Source organism: Leucoraja erinacea, chromosome 22, assembly GCF_028641065.1.
Source record: "Leucoraja erinacea ecotype New England chromosome 22, Leri_hhj_1, whole genome shotgun sequence".
NCBI lineage: Eukaryota > Metazoa > Chordata > Chondrichthyes > Rajiformes > Rajidae > Leucoraja > Leucoraja erinaceus.
The window spans coordinates 8,454,781-8,474,727 of NC_073398.1; the positions used below are offsets into that span (position 1 = coordinate 8,454,781).

The 19,947-nt window shown below is 44.6% G+C and overlaps 1 protein-coding gene across 1 annotated transcript in view; it reads left to right on the plus strand.

Moving 5' to 3' along the window:
- Positions 1 to 19,741, plus strand: part of LOC129707688 (1-phosphatidylinositol 4,5-bisphosphate phosphodiesterase zeta-1-like) — a 70,667-nt gene extending 50,926 nt beyond the window's left edge. Inside the window, exons 8-12 of the mRNA XM_055652884.1 lie at positions 1,711 to 1,827; positions 3,377 to 3,546; positions 7,440 to 7,572; positions 10,643 to 10,792; positions 19,615 to 19,741. Coding sequence (XP_055508859.1) covers positions 1,711 to 1,827; positions 3,377 to 3,546; positions 7,440 to 7,572; positions 10,643 to 10,792; positions 19,615 to 19,697 — 653 coding nt within the window. The 3' untranslated portion in view covers positions 19,698 to 19,741. The remainder of the gene's footprint in view (positions 1 to 1,710; positions 1,828 to 3,376; positions 3,547 to 7,439; positions 7,573 to 10,642; positions 10,793 to 19,614) is intronic.
- Positions 19,742 to 19,947: the final 206 nt, after the last annotated feature.

Sequence of the window (19,947 nt, forward strand, 5' to 3'; positions counted from 1 at the left end):
ACAGGAGCGGCCTCCAACAGCCAAGCCGGGGACTCTGGTGCTACGATTCGCCGTCGCGGAGCTGGCCGAGACCGGAGCGGGTGGAGCGGTGGAGGAGCGCTGCCGCTGCCGCTGCTGCTGCCGCTGCTGCTGCTGCTGCTGCTGCTGCCGATGCCGCTGCTGCTGCTGATGCGGAGGCTGCTACTGCGGGTCTGCGGACGGCGGCACCGGGAGCCCGCGGCTCCCTGGAGGGAGACCGCTTTTCGGGGCTCCTGCAACGGCGACTTCTCCCGCCCGAGTTGCGGGGTTGAAGAGCTCCTGGAGCGGGGCCTAACACCACTGCCCCGCGCGGCTTGGAATGGCCGCGGGACTCTGCGAGCGCACACCGGGGTCTTTAACACCAAGACCCGGTGTGCGACCTCGCACCACCCGGCATGGCTTTAATGGCCGCGGGACAATCGCCATCGCCAGCCGGGGGCTTTGACTTTGACTCTGACATCGGGGGGGGGGGAGAGTGCAGTGGAGAGATAAGTTTTTTTGGCCTTCCATCACAGCTATGTGATGGATGTTTATGTAAAATGTAATTATGTTGTGTCTGGGGTCTATTTGTGTGTAATGTATGGCTGCAGAAACGGCATTTCGTTTGGACCTCCAGGGGTCCAAATGACAATTAAATAGACAATTGACTATTGACTACCACAATATAGCAACTAAATCAACCTTATTGGAGTCAACACTACCACAGCCAAACTATTCCAGGCTGATACTGAACATGTTCAAGCACATAGAGTTATAGAGTGATGCTGTATGTGATGGCCCTTCGGCCCAACTTGCCCACACCGGAAATGTGATTGAGAACACATTTCATGGAATAGATAGAGTGAATGCACAGGTGGGGGAATCAAGGACCAGAGGACATCGGTTTAAGGTGAGAGGGGAAAGATTTAATAGGAACCTGAGAGACAACTTTCTCCTACAGAGGGTGATGAGTATATTGAATGAGCTGCCAGCAGAGGTAGTTGTAGCAAGTACTAAAACACAATTTAACACAATTTGGACAGGTACATAGATAAGAATTGGTTAGAGGGATCCAAGCCAAATGTGGGGAGGTGGGTAAAGTGTAGATTGGGCATCTTGGTGAGCAAGGGCAGGCTGGGCCAAAGAAACTGTTTCCGTGCTGTATGACTACATGACTCTATAGCAACTGAGTCAACTACAGGATGGTCAACCCTACCAATCCAAACTCTTATCGGCTGCTTCCCTGATATTGAACAGGTTCAAACACATACAGAGGTGTGATTGAAAGCTCAGAGGGAGGGTTACTCACAGCTGCTTGTTTTTAGATTGGTGTGATGTTTGACAGCACTGCAGTGACAGAACTGCTGATGCGGGTAGTACAGCTGTCTTGCAGTCCAGCGACTCTGCTGTCTGTGTGGAGTTTGCACGTTTTCCCTGTGACTGCGTGGCTTTCTTCTGTGTGTCCTAGTTGCCACACATCCCACAGACATGCAGGTTTGTAGGTTAATTAGCCTCTGTAAACTAATTTAAACTAAACTAAACTAAACCAACATGAGATTTCTTGTTTGCCCAGTCTGGTAATAAAATGGAGTAAGGATTGAAATGAGAAAAAGATGGGCGACATTTTTGTAAAGAAGCATTGTATTTTTTTGCTTGTATTTAAATGTGCCGTCTCTCTTCCTTCGAAATAATGTAATGTATCTTTCCATTCAGCATGTGAATTTGTGCAGCACAATTCAAAATTCCTTGTAAGGATTTACTCTGCAGGCAACAGAAGGAATCATTCCAACTACAAGCCTCATGAATTCTGGAATGTTGGCTGTCACATGGGTAAAGTATCACCCCTCACCCCCTCTTCCATCAAGTACTTGTAAACATTTGGTACACCCCGTAAATATTGAGGTCTTGCTAAAAAACCTAAAACGTCAACCATCCATTTCACTCCACTGACCCACTGAGTTGCTCCAGCAATTTGTGTTTGACACAATAGAACAAAGTACAGGGACAAGACAGGCCCATCAACCCATAATATCCATGCTGAACTTGATGCCAAGACCATCTCTTAACTACCTGCACATAATCCATATCCCTCCATTCCCTGCATATCCATGTGCATATCCAAAGGTCTCTTAAATGTCACTATCGGGGCAGTCACGGTGGCACAGCGGTAGAGTTGCTGCCTTACAGCAAAATGCAGCGCCAGAGACCCGGGTTCGATCCTGACCACGGGTGCTGTCTGTACGGAGTTTGTACGTTCTCCCCGTGACCTGCGTGGGTTTTCTCTGAGATCTTCGGTTTCCTCCCACACTCCAAAGACGTACAGGTTTGTAGGTTACTTGGCTTGGTAAAAATGTAAAATTGTCCAAGTTGGCGATAGGCAGAGTACTGCCCTGCCGACTACAAATTTCAGAAGGTTCAGAAGCTATCATACCTGCCTCCACCACCACCCCTGGCAGCGCGTTCCAGTCACCCACTACCCTCTGCGTAAAATATGTTGCCCCGCACATCTCCTTTAAACTTTGCCCCTCTCACCTTAAATCTATGCTTTAAAGATATCGATCAATAATCCAGCATCTGCAGTTTCTTGTGTCTCCATTTTACTGTTTCACAGAGAAATCTCCTCAAAGTATGCCCACTCTCCTCCTCTCTCTTCCTCTCTCCAACGAGAGTTCTGCAGGACCCTCTCTCACTGCCCCCCTCCCTCTCTGTGGAATCTGACACGAAAGGCTGACTATCCTTTCCCTCCACAGATGCTGCCTTACCCGCTGAGTTACTCATGCACTTTATGTTTTGCTCCAGATTCCTACACTGTAGTATATTTGTATCTCTAACACAAAGAGCTTTTAAGTCTCATTGAGATTTGGCAAATTATCACAGCACAGTGCCGCAGCTGGTAGAGCTGCTGCCTCACAGCGCCAGAGACCTGGGTTTCGGTCCTGAACTCGGATGCTGTCTGTGTGGAGTTTACACGTTTCCTCCAGGTGTCCCACTTTCCTTCCTCAATCCAACGACTTGCAGGTTAATTGGCCCTCTGTGAATTGCCCCTAGTGTGTAGGGAGTGGAAAGAAATTGGGCTTACATCGAACTAGTGTGAATGGGTGATCAATGTTTGGCATGGATTCGGTGGACCGATGGACTTGTTTCCATGGTATATCTTTTAAACTCAGCACTCTTCATTTTCTTCAGCTGCTTTCTTAAAATACATCTCGGGTTAGATTTATTATTGTCACATGTTCCGACTTACAGTGAAAAGCTTTGTTTTGCATGTGTAGATAATGCAACACATACATCCAATCAGGTCAAACACAAGTACAATAGGTAGAATGACGGGGAAGAGTGCAGAACTTCTGTACTCAATACTTGTTCTTTATGTCCACAGTTGCTTTAAACTATGAGGTTCCTGGACTGAGCATGGACCTAAACAGAGGCAGGTTTCAGGACAATGGAGGATGTGGCTATATTCGTAAGCCTGACTTTATGACCAAAGGCATGAATTTTGACCCCTTTGCTTCAAAACACAACTTTGATCCGGTGATCGCCTTAATACAGGTTTGTAGTTTGAGTCAGTCGTACAAAACAAGTTTTAATCAGTTTATCCAACTGTATCACACTGTATCATATATCACTGTACCCATATCTACCCCACAGGTTTCTGAACAATGGTTTGATTCAGTATCTGCCTTAATAGAGAGCTTTCATGCAAGATTTGTATCAATTGTAGGAACAAATTAAATCAGTGGTACTGAGTTTACATTGTCAGTGACAGGAAGTAGATTAGTACCATCGTTTTTTGCCGAAAAACAAATACTAATGTATTTGTTCATTAAATTTATTTTGTACCGTGCGTTGCTTAGAATGGTCAGAGGACTCTTTATTATGACCATTGAGACAAAAAAGTACTGATTCTTTTGGTTTTCTTTTTGTCTTTCCTTATATCTGATTAACTGGTTAAAACTATAGTGCCAATTATAAACAATAGGCAATAGACAACAGGTGCAGGAGTAGGCCATTCGGCATCGAGCCAGCACGGCCATTCAATGTGATCATGGCTGATCAACCCCAATCAGTACCCCGTTCCTGCCTTCTCCCCATATCCCCTGACTCAGCTATTTTTAAGAGCCCTATTTAGCTCTCTCTTGAAAGCATCCAGAGAACATGCCTCCACTGCCCTCTGAGGCAGAGAGGCAGCATCTCTTGAAGATGTGGACAGGTGACCTTTTGAGTCGGGACCCTTCTTCAGTCTGAAGACTTCATGTCTGAAATAGACCCGAAACATCGTTTATCCATGTCCTCAATAGATGCTGTTTGATCCACTATGTTCCTCCAGCACTTTGTGTTTTACTCAAGATTCCAGCATCTGCAGTTCCTTGTATCTCACCACAAAACTGTGGTGCCAGTGTGTCGATCATTTTATTATGCCGTGACAAAGTATTCATACTAAAATACCACCCAGTTGAATTCATTGACTGAAGCCACTGATGAGTGTGATCATGGACGAGCAGATGTATAAACAGACTGTCGATCTCAACAAGCAGGGACTGACTAATTGGAGATTGTTATAATCAGGCATCATAGAAAGCAGGTCATTAAATACCTTCCCAGCCAGACTTTTTCTTGTCTAAATGTTTACCAACAGAGAGATGATCTGTGTAAGTGAACCCTCATAGTTCAGCTTGAGTGTTATCCAAATGGAAGTTTAATACTCAGACATATAAACATATAACCATATAACAATTACAGCACGGAAACAGGCCATCTTGGCCCTTCTAGTCTGTGCCGAACACTTATTCTAAAACAAAAAAAAGAAATAATTATGTTATATAATGAACATACAACCCGGGTTGTTGAAGATCCAAAATGACCATGTCTAGCTTCTATGGTGTTTTAGTCAAAGGGTCACAAAGCATGGAAACAGGCCTTTCAGCCCAGCTTGCCCACTCTGACCAACAAGTCCATCTACACTTGTCCCATCTGCCTGTGTTTGACCCATATCCCTCTAAACCTCTCCCATCCATGTACTTGTCTAATTGCTTCTTAAACATTGCGATTGTCCCCGCCTCAACTACCTCTTCTGGCAGCTCGTTCCATACACCTACCACCCTTGGTGTGAAAAAGATACCCCTCAAGTTCCTATTAAATATTTTGCCCCTCACTTTAAACCTATGTCCTCTGGTTCTTGATTCCCCTACTCTGGGCAAGAAACTGTGTGTGTCTATCCAATCTATTCTTCTCATGATTTTTCACACCTCTGTAAGATCATCCGTCAGCCTTCTGCGGTCCAGGGAATAGAGTCCCAGCCTGCTTAACCTCTCCCTATAGCTCAAAACCTCGAGTCCTGGCAACATTCTTGTTTATCTGATCTGATCTGTTCCTTTATTTTTAGCTGGCCTGTGAGTTGTTGACCCTTTTATCAATTCCTATTCATTCCTTCCACTGAGGTTTAGTCACATGTTGTTGTGTAATGAGATGTGATTCCTCTTTCTGAACCTTCAGACGTTTTGTGATGGATTACAGAGAAACTAAATGCATCTTGGCTATTTAGCATTAACCTGCTCTCACTTACTCCACATTTGCTCCGCTGCACCCCTTTTCATCCACTAATACGATTGTCACTGCCAAACTGCAACACACTGTATAGCGCAGTACAGCACAGCAACAGGCCCTTCGGCCCACAATGTCCATGCTGAACATGATACCAGCTCATACAAATCTCCTCTGCCTGCAATCCCTCCCCATTCCCCGCGTATCCACCTTAATGCTAAATAGCCAAGATGCATTTAGTTCCTCTGTAATCCTTCAATTGGATTACCTCTGTAATCTTTCTAAAAAGGAAAGTGTGCATAGGGGGTTTGCCAGAATGATGCTTGGATTAGGGGACATTAGCTACAGGGAGAGGTTGGACAGACCTGAATTGTTTCCTCTGGTTGAGGGGAGACCTGATGCAAGTTTATAACATTCTGAGAGATATAGATAGGGTAGACAGTCAGAACCTGTTTTCCAGGCTGGAAAAAAAAACAAATACTAGAGGTCATAGCTTCAAGTTTAGAGATGCAATGTTTAAAGGAGATGTGGGAGGCAAATGTTTTACACAGCAGGTAGTGGGTGCCTGAAACGTACTGATGGAACTATATTCTGTGGTTCTTGATTCCCTTATCCTGGGTCAAAGAGTCTGTGCATTCACCCTATCTATTCCCCTTGATAATATTACCCGTCAGCCAAGGAATAAAGTCCCAGCCACCACCACCTCCTGCAGCGCATTCCAGGCACCCACTAATCCAATGATTTAATGAACGAATCAATGATATTTTATTGTCACATGTACAATGGTAAATCATGTCTGATGAATCTTATAGAATTTTTCGAGGATGTAACTAGTAGCGTTGATAGGGGAGAACCAGTGGATGTGGTGTATCTGGACTTCCAGAAGGCTTTCGACAAGGTCCCACATTAGAGATTAGATACAAATCAAAGGGCATGGGGGTTCATATTTGTGGATTGTCACATGTACCCTTTTACTGTACCCCAAGGCAGATGGGACCCCAGTATTTAAATATATATTAATGATCTGGATGAGGGAATTGCTTTGCATGCCACCAGTGTTAGCTGTGTAAAACTTGGATAGGCTGGGGTGAGTGGGCAAATGTCACAGACTGCAGCAGTTGAAAATTGCTGCCTCCCAACGCCAGGTGCAGCAGAGATGTTAGCTTTCGAGATTCAGTATCCTGACTACGATTACAGGGTCTGTACGGAGTTTGTACAGTTCTCCAAATCTGAGGAAGGACATTATTGCCATGGAGGGAGTGCAGCACCCAGGATTCCTGGGATTTGGTTTATACTCTCTAGAATTTAGAAGATTGAGTGGGGATCTCCTTACAAAATTCTTAAGGGGTGGACCTAGATGCAGGTCTTCCTCAAGTCCAACGCTCCAAAACCGACGTCCAGGAGTTTCTCTGTAGAGGGTTAATTGGCTTTTTAAGGTTAATGTGGCCCTTGTGTAAGTTGTCCTCAGTTGTGTGCAGGATAGTGTTAGTGTGCAGGGATCGCTGGTTGGCACAGACTCAGTGGGCCGAAGGGCCCGTTGCAGCATTATATCCCTGTAAAACCATGTCACAGACTGCAGCAGTTGAATTGCTGCTCAAACCTAAACCTCACCTAGGAGGTACACCAGTGTCACCACGTTTTGATGCCAACAAAGTTACGATGCTAATGTTAATAAATGCAATGGCAAATTAAGCTCGGGTGTTCCTTTAGCGTAGAGCCTTATTTGACAAGAGCAACGAGGATAGGCAGGGTTACAGCAGTACTGTATCAAATTCTCTGGACTCATTTTGCTGGGGATCGAGGAATGGCGTGAGAAACGACTGAGTAGCCGGAAAAGAAATATGGGATTCACGATACCGAAAGCACTATGAGGCTAGTTGATCAATATTCTCTTTGTATAGATCATTAGTGGTCACCACCTACCTGTCTGCAGAACACACAGTAAAGTATCAATTGATCCCTGTGTGCGAGTGGAAATCCATGGAGTACAAGCGGACAATAGCATTCAGCAATCCAAGATCTTGCCTTCAGCAGGTGAGGGACTTAGAACAGTGCATGTGGTGTAAGGAATGTTACCGGACTAACACATCAAGGTCATTATTGCTATATCTTTGTGGCACAGTGGCCCAGATGATTGAGCTGCTGCCTCACAGAGCCAGTGATCCAGGTCCAATTATGGGCTTGGGTGCTTTCTGCATATCCATGACAAAATTCTCTTAAACACCACGATCGTAGATGCCTCCATCACCACCCCTGGCAGCGTGATCCAGGCACCCACCACACTCTGGGTAAAAGAATTTGCTCCGCACATCTCCTTTCAACTTTGCCCCTCTCACCCAGGTGCCATTATCAAGGTGCTTATAGATCAGATTCACACCAGTAGCGTTTGTGACCCATTGGTCATCGTCCCTGCGAGGGTGACACTCGCCCTCCCCTCTGTCCGCTAGCTCCATCTCTCAACACTTGCCCTGATCTCCCAATGCCGCCTCTCCCCCTCCCACGTCTGGTTCCAGCTACCTCTCATCCTTCTCCTCGGTTCATCAAGCCCCCTTCTCACTCCTCCCCGTCTCCTCTTGAAATTGGCTCCCTCCCCCTTCCCGACTCTCAGTCCTGTTACAGGGTCTCGGCCCGAAACGTTGACAAACCTTTCCCCTCACAGATGCTGATTGACCTGTTGAGATAAGTCATTATCTTGCACTAAACATTATTCATGTTATTCCCTTTATCCTGTACACTGTGGATGGCTCAATTGTAATGTTGGTATTGTCTTTCCGCTGACTGGATACTGCGAAACAAAAACTTTTCACTGTACCTCAGTACACGTGACAATAAACTAAACTCCGATCCCCCAGCAGTTGGTCATTCCATTTTATAGAAATAGATGGCAGCTTTCATGCAGAGGGTGGTGGTTACATGGAATGAGCTGCCAGAGGAGGTCGTTGAGGCAGGTGGTATAACAGAATTTAAAAGACACTTGGACAGGTGCATGGATAGGAAAGGTTTAGAGGGGGCCGGTGGGGCATTTTGGTTGGTATGGCTACGTTGGGCTGAAGGGCCTGTTTCCATGGTGTATGCCAATAAATTTCCATCGCTCTTATCCATGAACAAATCCAATGATGAAAATGTATTCTCTTCAATGAATATACCTTTAGAACATAGGACAGTACAGTAGGGGAACTGGCCCTTCGGCCCACAATGTCTGTGCCGTACATGATGTCAAGACCAACTTTTATCTGCCTGTACATGATCCATTCCCTGCTTATCCATGTGCCTATCTGAAAGTCATTAAACGTTGCTATTGTATCTGCTGTAACCATTCCTGGCAGCACGTTCCTGGCACTCACCAATCTCTGTGTAAATTCCCGTCCCACACATCTCCTTTAAACTTTGGCTCTCAAAGCCAAGCCATTCTTTGATTATTCCACCCTGGGCCAAAAGCTATAAGTGTCTACCCTATCTATGCCACTTAGAATATTATCTACTTTGAATAAGCCTCCAGCATCCTCCAAGTCTCTCCAACCTCCCCCTGCAACTAATAGTCCTAATTTAGGCATCATTTTGGTACACCTTCCATGCACCCTTCCCAAAGCCTCCACATCCTCCTGTAATGGGGCAGTGAGGACTGCATGCAATACTCCAAATGCAACCTAACAAAAGTCCTATAAAGCTGCATCATGACTTATGCACAATGCCCCGACCTATGAAAGCATTCATACCACATGTCATTCCTTACCATTCTATCAACTTGTGTTGCCACTTTCAAGGCGTTATGAACTTGGACCCCAAGATCTCTGTGTACATCAGTGAGCTCTTCCTCTGATTTCAGGTCGGGACCCTACTTCAGACCTGAAACGTCACCTATTGAAGTTCTCCATGGCTACTGCCTGACCCGTTGAGTTACTCCAGCGTTTTGCCTTTTTTTTTGTAAACCAGAATCTGTAGCTCCTTGTTTCTAAATCCCTCTGCTCATCACCTGATGCAGCGTTTCCCCTCCTTAAAGTAGTGTTGTGTAAAATGTGCTGACTTTGTACCCAGTGAAATTCAGATGCATTTGTTTTAATGAAGAAGGACAGAACAGGAACCAGCGATTCAAGCCATGCCTGCTTTTCCCTGAAGTTTGGCAATCAGACTTACTGATAGACTTCATCAGTGGTATGACATGAATGTAATTGCTTAGCTCATGAGATTCCAGAGGCATGTGAACAGTCTTTGTACAGGATTCATCACCAGAGGTCAGGTCTCCAAGCTGTGGGAAAGCTAAGTAGGAGTTGTTTATACGGAAGATAGACACAAACTGTTGGTGTACCTCAGCGTGACAGGCAGCATCTCTGGATAGAAGGTATGGGTGATGTTTCGGGTCGAGACCCTTCTTCAGACTGAGAGTCGGGAGAGGGAGACACAGAGATATGGAAGTGCAAGGTGTGAAATGAGACATCAAAGGGGACAAAGTTCAAGGAAAATGTAGAATAGATCATTGTTAGAGAGGCGAAGCTGACAATGAAGCATACAGAGGTAAAATTAAAATTAAATCAGGAAGACAGTCAAGACGTTGCCTATTTCATTCGCTCCATAGATGCTGCTGCACCCGCTGGATAGTGTTAGTATGCAGGGATCGCTGGTTGGCATTTTTGTGTACCTTCGATTTTCCAGCATCTGCAGTTCTTTCTTAAACAGACAGTCAAGACAATCAGACTGGTCGGATAACTAGGACGGGGAGGGATGGAGAGAGAGAGGAAAAGCAGAGGTCACTTGAAGTTAGAGGTCATTATTCATACCACTGGGTTTTAAATCGTCCAAGTGAAATATGAGTTGCTGTTTCTCAAATTTGAATTGGCCCAACTCTGACAGTGGAGAAAGGTCAGTATGGGAATGGGAGGGGTTAAAGTGTTTAGCAACTGGGAGATCATGTAGGTTTCAGCAGAATGAGCGGAGGTGTTCAGGGAAACGATCGCTGAGCCTGCGCTTGGTCTCGCCGATATATATATATAGGAGTCCACACCTGGAACAGCGGATACAGATCTTCACTGTAGACACTCACTTCATGCTCCCATCTTCACACAGACCAGAGTAGCCTCAGTGTGAACAGTTTCCTTCTCTTTTCCAGGACGTCATCCCAGGTGGAATGATTGTTTGGTCTTTTGCGTTCAAGTTCCAGAACTTGCACTGGTGCGATTCCTCGTACAAGACATGAACCCTCTCCGTGTGAATGACTTCCTCGGTCAGTACACATTGCCATTAACAAGCATCAGGAAAGGTAACGTTGTCACGGGAGTTTCCCCTTAGTGTTCAAAACTAAAACCTATCTTCAGTGCGAATGTTGATAACATTTTGATGCTCTGTTAGTGGAAAAAATGAAAAATGATTCTCATCTTTAAGTATTATTTATGGAGCCGTAGAGTGATACATTGTAGAAACAGGCCCCTCAGCCCAACTAGCCCACAAGGGACAACATGTCCCAGCTACACTGGTCCCACCTGCCTGCGCTTGGTCCATATCCCTCCAAACTTGTCCTATCCATGTACCTGTCTAACAGTTTCTTAAAAGTTGGGATAGTCCCAGCCTCAACTACCTCCTCTGGCAGCTTGTTCCACACATCCACCACCCTTTGTGTGAAAAAGCTACCCCTCAGATTCCTATTAAATCTTTTCCCCTTCACCTTGAACCTATGTCCTTGATTCACCTACTCTCGGCAAGTGTCGGGGCAAGTTATTGTCTCAGAAGTCCAAAAGGTTCAGGCATAGACAATTAGGTCAGTTGCAATCATTGCAGAACTTAACGCAATATGGTTAATATCAAGCAAAATTCAAAATCATTTTCCATTACATCCACCTTTTTAAGAAAGAAGGCATCCTAAAGTATTTGATGGGTATTGAAACATGAAAAGAGAACTGGACCAAAGTCTGAAGAGGGTCGCGAACCAAAATGTCACCTGTCAGTCTGAAGAAAGGCCACGATTTAAGATTTTGCCTGTTCATTCCCTCCACAGATGCTACAAGCTTCGCTGAGTTATAGTTGGAGGGTCACACAGCACGGAAACTGACCCTTGAGTCCAATTTGTCCACATTGACCTAGATGCCCCATCTAAGCTAGTCCCACCTGCCTGCGTTTGGCCCATATTCCTCAAAATCTTTCCTATCCGTGTACCTGTCCAAATGTCTTTAAAAAGTTCCTCCAACTCTTTGTGTTTTGCTAAAAATTCCTGCCTTTCTTGTGTCTTCAGGACCTAAGTGTTGGTCAGAGCGGCAAACTTTAGGAAGAGGTAGTGGGAGAGCAATATAGAGAAGGTTGATGGCTGCAGGTTTGGTTGGGAATGGAGAGAAGATTGGAATTGGAATTGAATCTCTCAGTTTCTTAATTCAAAGAGTGGAGAGTTCAGGGTGGGTTGTGTTTCTGAGAGAGCTTTTGGAAACTTTGAAGGGTGAAGCCATTGAAAGAGAGTGTGTGGGAGAGGTTAAATGCATTTCGTTGTCTCTGTACTGTACACTGACAATGACAATTAAAATTGAATCTGAATCTGAATCTTAAAGGCAACTCCCCTTTTGTGAGACCCTCTCACTGCTCCCTCGCTGTGAGACCCTCTCTCTGCTCTCCCTTGTGACCCCTCTCTCCCCCCCCCCCCCCCCCCCCCCCAACTCCGTGAGAACCTCTCTCACTGCCCCCTATCTGTCATTTCTGCTGTTTGACCATGTTATCCACCTATCACTGACCAGGCTGTGTCCAGCCCGTCCACCTCTCTATTCTGGCTTTCCACCCCCCAACTAATTCTGACGAAGGGTCCAGACTTGAAACATCACCTATCCACTTCCTTCACCCATGCTGCCTGACCCGCTGAGTTCCTCCAGCAGTTTGTGTTTTGCTCAAGATTGCAGCCTTGTGCATTCCTTGTTTTTCAATTCTCATTTGTTCCTGTTCTCACCAGAGATGGGCTCACAGAAAAATACAGATGCTGGAATCTTTGCAGGGAACAAGAGTGCTGGAGTGAATCAGGAAATGTCTGGACACAAACCTTACCTGTCCATATCCTCCAGACATGCTGCCTGACCTGCTGAGTTACACCAGCACTTTTGGTTCTACTCAGAATTGGCTATATTGTGAAGATCTGTGTCCAGTGGCTAGGTGGCGCAGTGGTAGAGTTGCTGCCTTACAGCGCCTACAGCACCAGAGACCCGGGTTCGATTCCGACAACGGGTGCTGTCTATACGGAGTTTGTACGTTCACCTTGTGACCGCATGGGTTTTCTCCGAGATCTTCAATTTTTCTCCCACTCTCCAAAGGCGTAGAGGTTTGTTGGTTATTTGGCTTGCTATCGTTGTAAATTGTCCCTAGTGTGTGTAGGTTAGTGTAAAGGGCCTGTCCCACGAGCATGCGACCTGCATGCGGCAAGCACGACCAATCCGGAAGCGGGGCCCGCACGGAGGTCGAGTGATCCCTTACGAGTTGACGTTAAGTTCGAGCGACGTTTGCGGGAAGTTCGTGCTAGGCATACGGCGTCAAGATGGTGCGTACGGTGTCGAGGCTGTACGTACGGCATCAATGCGGCTGCGGGCCGGCAGGCCATTGCCGACCGGAATTGTTGAACCGTCAGTTTTTCGGAGCCCCGCGCGATGTCGGGACCAGGGACCAGCTCCGCACAACTCCATACGGCTCCGGCGATCGAAGTGGGACCGGCCCCGCGAGGCCATACGGCTCAAAGGACCACGTTAGGTCACGCTTGCCACATGCAGTCGCATGCTTGTGGGACAGGCCCTTTCGTGTGTGGGAATCGCTGGCCGGTGCAAACTCGGTGGGTCAAAAGGCCTGTTTCCTGTCATGTATCCTTAAACTAAACTAAACAGTGACTTCTTCATATTATTGTTATTGAGACTGCAGTAAATGAGGAAAGCAGAAGATTGGCGATACCTCTAAGAATTCATGATGTTGTGGAAAGATGTATGGAACATTCTGATTCTATATACAGTATGTGTTCATCATCATTCATGGCACTAAACTCAATTTAATATCGATCCTCAGCGGAGCATAGAATGTTTTCAGAAAGGAAGATTTATTCATAATATTTCACGTTAAATGAACTACAGAGAAAGCAAAACCCTGAACACAGAAAATAAAACTGAATTCCATGAAGAAAGAAACATCGCTCGAGGTTTCCATTCATTTTGTTGGCAACGGAGGAAGTTGTGTTCACTGCCTGTCAATGGACAGTTTGGCCCCTGTCAGACTCTGCTGGGATGATTGCATTGATATACGAGGAGCATTTGATGGAAGGATGGGGATGGGATCTCATTGAAATCTACCAGATAATGAAAGGCCTAGTTAGAGTGGATTTGGTGAGGTTGTATCCAGTAGAGGGAGAGTCCAGGACCAGAGGGCATCAGAGAGAATAAAAGGACGTACCTTTATAATGGAGACGGGGAAGAATTTCATTAGTTAAAGGGTGGTGAATCTATGGAGTTGATCGTGCAGCTATGGAGGCCAAGTCATTGGGTATTTTCAAAGCAGAGATTGGTAGGCTCTTGATTAGTACGATTGTCAAAGGTTACGGGGAAAATGAGGCTGAGAGGAAAAGATAGATCAGCCATGGTCGAATGGCGGAGAAGACTCAATGAGCTGAATGGCCTCAATTTTATTCCTATGTCTTATGTACATTGGAGCAGGAGAAAACCACTCGGCCCCTCAAGCCCTGTCTGCCTTGATGAGGCCACAGCCTATCTGGTCGTAACCTTAACCCTGCATTCCCGAGAACCTCTGGCAACCTTTCATCCTTTGCCCATCGAGTATCCATCCATATTGTTTTAAAAGGTAGCTAGTGCTTGTTGCATTGGGACCTCAGCTTTAGATGTGGGATTGAAACAGCAATCACAGCCATACAAACAGAGTCACTGACTCTGTGGAAAATGTAACTCCTGGCTTTACATTATTTTGTAGTTTTCAAGTATCTTACTTTATGTTTGAATCAGTTTAAGTTCTCTGTTGTAAGTTATCCTTGTTTTTTTTAATTTTATTTTGATGTTTTCCAGTATTTTACTTCGTGTTTTAATTCTCCTTTGCAAGTTATCCTAGCATTACTTTGCTTCGATGCCTTCAAGTAGTTTTACTTCATTTGCCCCAGTTCTAAGTTATTCAAATGTTTTTTATCAGTATTTAATTCTCCTCACGTAGAACATAACTTGCACTTAACGTGAACTTTCTAATGGTATAATTTATTGCACGAGGTCACCGCACATGGAAATGATGGATTAGTGGCACAGGAGGAAAATGATAGTAGTTCTACACATAAGGGAAATTCCTGAGCTTATTTTTACGTGCAATTAGGCTTCTGGGCGCATTAGAAAGCGTCTTGTCCTAAATACATAATGAGTAATACTGCACAAGTCCGGATTATCATTCATCCATGTTTGGGCAAGAAGGAAGTCTTAGAACATAGAACAGAACAGCACAGGACAGCCCTTCCACCCACAATGTCCATGCCGAACATGAAGCCAAATGAAACATCTCTTCTGCCTGTGCATGATCCATACCCCTCTAGTGAGGTGCGGGGGCAGGGGTCAGTGGGGATGGGTAGGGGGGGGGATGGGGGGGGGGGGGGGGTCTTGTCCTATCGACAATCGCATATTACAATCACTACACACTTTTAAATCTCAACTCCAACAGCAATATTTCTTACTTTAATTATAAGGCCCTCAGAGACAATCTTTGATGGGACTTTGCTGGCTTTACCTTGCACTAAACGTTATTCCCTTATCATGTATCTGTACATTGTGGACAGCTCGACTGTAATCATGTGTTGTCTTTCTGCTGGCTGGTTAACACACAGCAAAGGCCTTTCATCGTACCTCGGTACACAATAAATTGAACTGAACTGAACTGAACGTAACAGGGGACATTCACGAGGAAGAGGTTTACTCTATGAATCACTGTCGACTCAATGTTGAAATGACCTCTATTTCTAAGGACGTATGGAAATATGGTTTGAAAACATTAAAAAATATCAAAGTGTTGCATGATTTTGTTCTTGCAAAACTAATCTGTAAAAGATTAGAACTGAAGTTTAAATTTAACTTTTATTTATTAGCTCTTCATAGAATTAAATGTGCAACATTTTGGGAACAGTTAAAAGGGATTTAATTAAGGAATTATGGCTTAATTCTTCATTTAAAGATGAAGCACAATGGATCACTGACTAATCTGTGCATTTTGTTGCTAATTGAGATTCATTGTAAGGCATTCAAATCCAGCTTAACAGGACTTCATTAGCTAAACTCTCCAGCTGAATTCTCAGCTATCAAGAGAGGTTGGATAAAGTTGAACTGTTTTCTCTGGAGTGTTGCAGCCTGAGGGGAGATCTGATATCATATTATGAGAGGCAATGCTCGGTAGAGAGTCAGAACCATTTTCCCCAGGGTCACCAAATGTCAAAGACCAAGGAAAGAGCTTTAAGATGAGAGGGGCAAAGTTTAAAGGAGTTATGTGGGACAAGTTTCTTTACACAGAGTGGTGGGTGCCTGAATGCATTATTTGGGGTGGTGTTGGAAGTCGATACGATGGCGGGTTTTAAGATACTTTTAGATAGGTGCATGGCTCTGCGAGCATTGGAGGGATATAGAAACATAGAAAATATGTGCAGGAGGAGGCCATTCGGTCCTTTGAGTCAGCACCGCCATTCATTGTGATCATGGCTGATCGTCCCCAGTCAATAACCATGCCTGCCTTTTGCCCATATCCCTTGATTACACTAGCCCCTAGAGCTCTAACCCATTGGATGGATTGGATTAAATTGGATTAAATCCATCCAATGATATGGATCAGGTACAGGCAGAGGAGATTTACTGGAAGGACACAAAGTGCTGGAGTAACTCAGATGGTCAGGTCGTTTAGTTTAGTTTCGAGATAAAGCACAGTAACTAGGTATGTTACAAAACCTACCTGAATCGTGGCTGAGCATCTGCCCTACCCCGTGTGCGCGATTTTGGCGCTGTTTAGAGGGGGCGGGTTTAAAACCCGATTTTTACTAGGCTGTTCCAATCGAAAATGTTCAGCCTAGTAAATCATTAACGGAAAATCGCTGGAAGACCCCGTCGCAAAAGGTATTATTAGTTTTTATGGCCTTGTATAATATTTATAGTAGTTTAAAAATCACTCTCTCAACCCGCAACCTCTCGCAGCCCCAGGGTTTTATAAAGCAAACAATTAAAGGTATGTACCTTATTTTTACATTAAATGGGGCTTGTATATAACCCTGTATATAAAGTTTTCTATAGCGAGTAGTTCATTTTGGGCTCTTTATATCCCGCAGTATTTTTCTGGGCACTTGAGGGCACAAATCCAGCGCAATGTGAACGTTCTAAACCAGCGCGTTCACAGGAACCCACTAGAAAGCTGATTTAAATTGACTTTAATTTACAGCAATTGAACACTAAATTCCTTCCATTTGGCCTATAAATTGATGTAAATGAGATTTAAAAATCATGTTTTATTGTGAATTATTTGTGAATATTATTTGGACACTTGGGCTATTTAAAAATGTTAATAATTTATTAAGAAATGGATAGATGTTTAGATCTAATAATTGAAGTTTGAAATTAGCTACAATTGGGTAACTAACTAATTATATGCTTTAATTTCAGGTCATCCAAGTAAGATTATTTTATATTTGTTTCAGAATGCTTCAATCTATGATAACTGAAAATTTCATTCAGTTCTCTTAATTTTTAAGAAGGTTATGGGCTTTTGACTGTCCACGATCACAGCTTTTTTGTTATGTCCATAGAAAATCAATAGGGAACAAGATGCTAATTTCCGAGTATGAAAATGGCCATAATCTTTTTTATTACTTGAGATATGAAAGTGAATTAGGTGTCAAATTAAACTTATTGTTATGCTTTATCTGATGGGATAAATTGCAGACTTGATTTTTTAAATCTCAAAATTTTGTAACATTGCTACAGTAACAGGCCCTTCAGCCCACTGAGCTCGCGCCAACCAGCGAATCCCATACAGTAACACTGTCCTACACACACATGGGACAATTTACAATTTTACCAAGCCAATTAACCTACAAACCTGTACGTCGCTGGAATGTGGGAGGAAACCGGAGCACCCAGGGAAAAGTCAAGCATGAGAACTTACAAACTCCATACATACAGCACCCATAGTCAGGATTGAACTTGGGTCTCTGGTGCTGTAAGGCAGCAACTCTACCACTGCGCCACCGTGCCGGCCTGTAGCATCTCTGCAAAACATGGATAGGTGACATTTCGGGCCGGGACCTTTCTTTGTTTTTATATTTGGCCCAGTATTGACAATGAAACATTAACACCATTAAATCTTTTGCAGCATAGGAAAGACAACTAGAACACAACAGTGTGCACAATGGGAATTGCAAGCACGTGGTTAGAAAGTAAATGTGAAATGAGGTGGTCAAACAAGAGAGCTGTCTGCTTTAATTTGTAAAATGCATTAATGAGACACCCATAATATTTTGCACAATATTTCACCCTTGCTGGGTATTTCAGGCTTATGATGATCATAGGATCTCAGCTTCAATAGTCTGCATTGAGGCATTGATTTTGGATAATCTGCCTCATTACCTGACAGGAATTACATTACTATGACAAGTTACTGCTGCAGCAATTATGGTGTAACTGTACTTGGCACCATGATAAAACTCAAGAATGCATGATGAGAGATGACTCGAGGAACTGGAGATGCTGGTTTACCAAAATAAAAAAAGACTTGCAGGAAGATTGTTCCCGATGTTGGGGAAGTCCAGGACAAGGGGTCACAGCTTAAGGATAAAGGGGAAATCCTTTAAAACCGAGATGAGAAGAACTTTTTTCACACAGAGAGTGGTGAATCTCTGGAACTCTCTGCCACAGAGGTAGTTGAGGCCAGTTCATTGGCTATATTTAAGAGGGAGTTAGATGTGGCCCTTGTGGTTAAAGGGATCAGGGGGTATGGAGAGAAGGCAGGTACGGGATACTGAGTTGGATGATCAGCCATGATCATATTGAATGGCGGTGCAGGCTCGAAGGGCCGAATGGCCTACTCCTGCACCTAATTTCTATGTTTCTATGTGACACACAGTGCTGGAGTAACTCAGCAGGTCAGGCAGCATCTCTGGAGAACATGGATAGGTGAAGTTTCACAGAGTGCTGGAGTAACTCAGCGGGTCAGGCAGCATCTCTGGAGAACATGGATAGGTTGCTTTTTTGGGTCGGCACCCTTCTTCAGGCAGTTGCTCAAAGTGAAGCTTGGCTCCAGTTTTAATGCAGTTTTGTTTTCTTGCCTTGGCCCTAACATCCCTTTAGCTGGATGTACGTGAGGAATATACGGGAAAGAGAACGGGGTTGAGAGGGAAAGATAGGTCAGTCACGATCGAATGGTGGAACAGACTCGATGGGCCGAATAGCATTAATTCTGCTCCCATGTCTTATGATCCTATGATTTTAACCTGCTCGTTAACTACATCCAACTCTTCTCTACAAAGTACGACCAGCACATGAGCCAAGATTTCTTCTTGCTTCTCCTGGTGTGGTGGTACCGAGTGGGAGAATGTGGCAGAGGATGGGAGAGTGTGGGAAATGTTGGGGCAAGGGTGGGGGAGGTGGGGGTGGGGGGGGGGGGGGGGGGGGGGGGGGGAGAGGGTGGAAGAAGATGGCGTAGGGGATGGGAGAGTGGGGAGGAGAGGGTAGGATAGGGAAGGGTGGTATGGTAGAGGGTGGGAGGGTGGCGGGGAGATGATGGGATGGGATGGGAGAATGGCAGGGAGGGTGGGAGAGTGTTGGGAGGAGAGATTGGAGATCCAGTCAAGTTACACACACCACCATGAAGACATGATGTTGACCCAATCCAGTTATTTATACATTTATTTGACACGACGCTTGTAACACGACCTCTATGAGGCATATGAAATGCGGTGGCCTAATTTTCAGCAAGAGAGCAGTACAGCAAGTTCAGATTCACAGCAGACAAACAGAACGCAAAACCTACAGTACAGTATATTTAAGAGCATTGTTTAATTTTCATTTTGCCAAATAGGTCAATCTCTATCCTAACTTTTGCTCGATGCTTCCCTCCTAGGTTATCGAGTTGTCCCGCTGCTAAGCTCCGACGGTCAAAGCCTGTCTCCAGCGATTCTCTTTGTGTACGTTTGGTATGCGTAGAGGCTTTTCTTCACGAAGAAGAGGGTTGTTTCTCATTTGTGCATGCCATTTTCAGATTTTGTATCAAAATACAGTTCACAACTCCAGAATCTGTCATCCTTAGTTTATTATAGCTCTCAGATATCGTGTTGTATTAGTATGACTGTAAAGATGAATACCTTCTGCGAGGATTGTTATACAATTAACCGGCATATCACTGTGGGCAGGAGGGCCTTGACATATTAATGGTTGATCAAGTTTAGTTTATTTT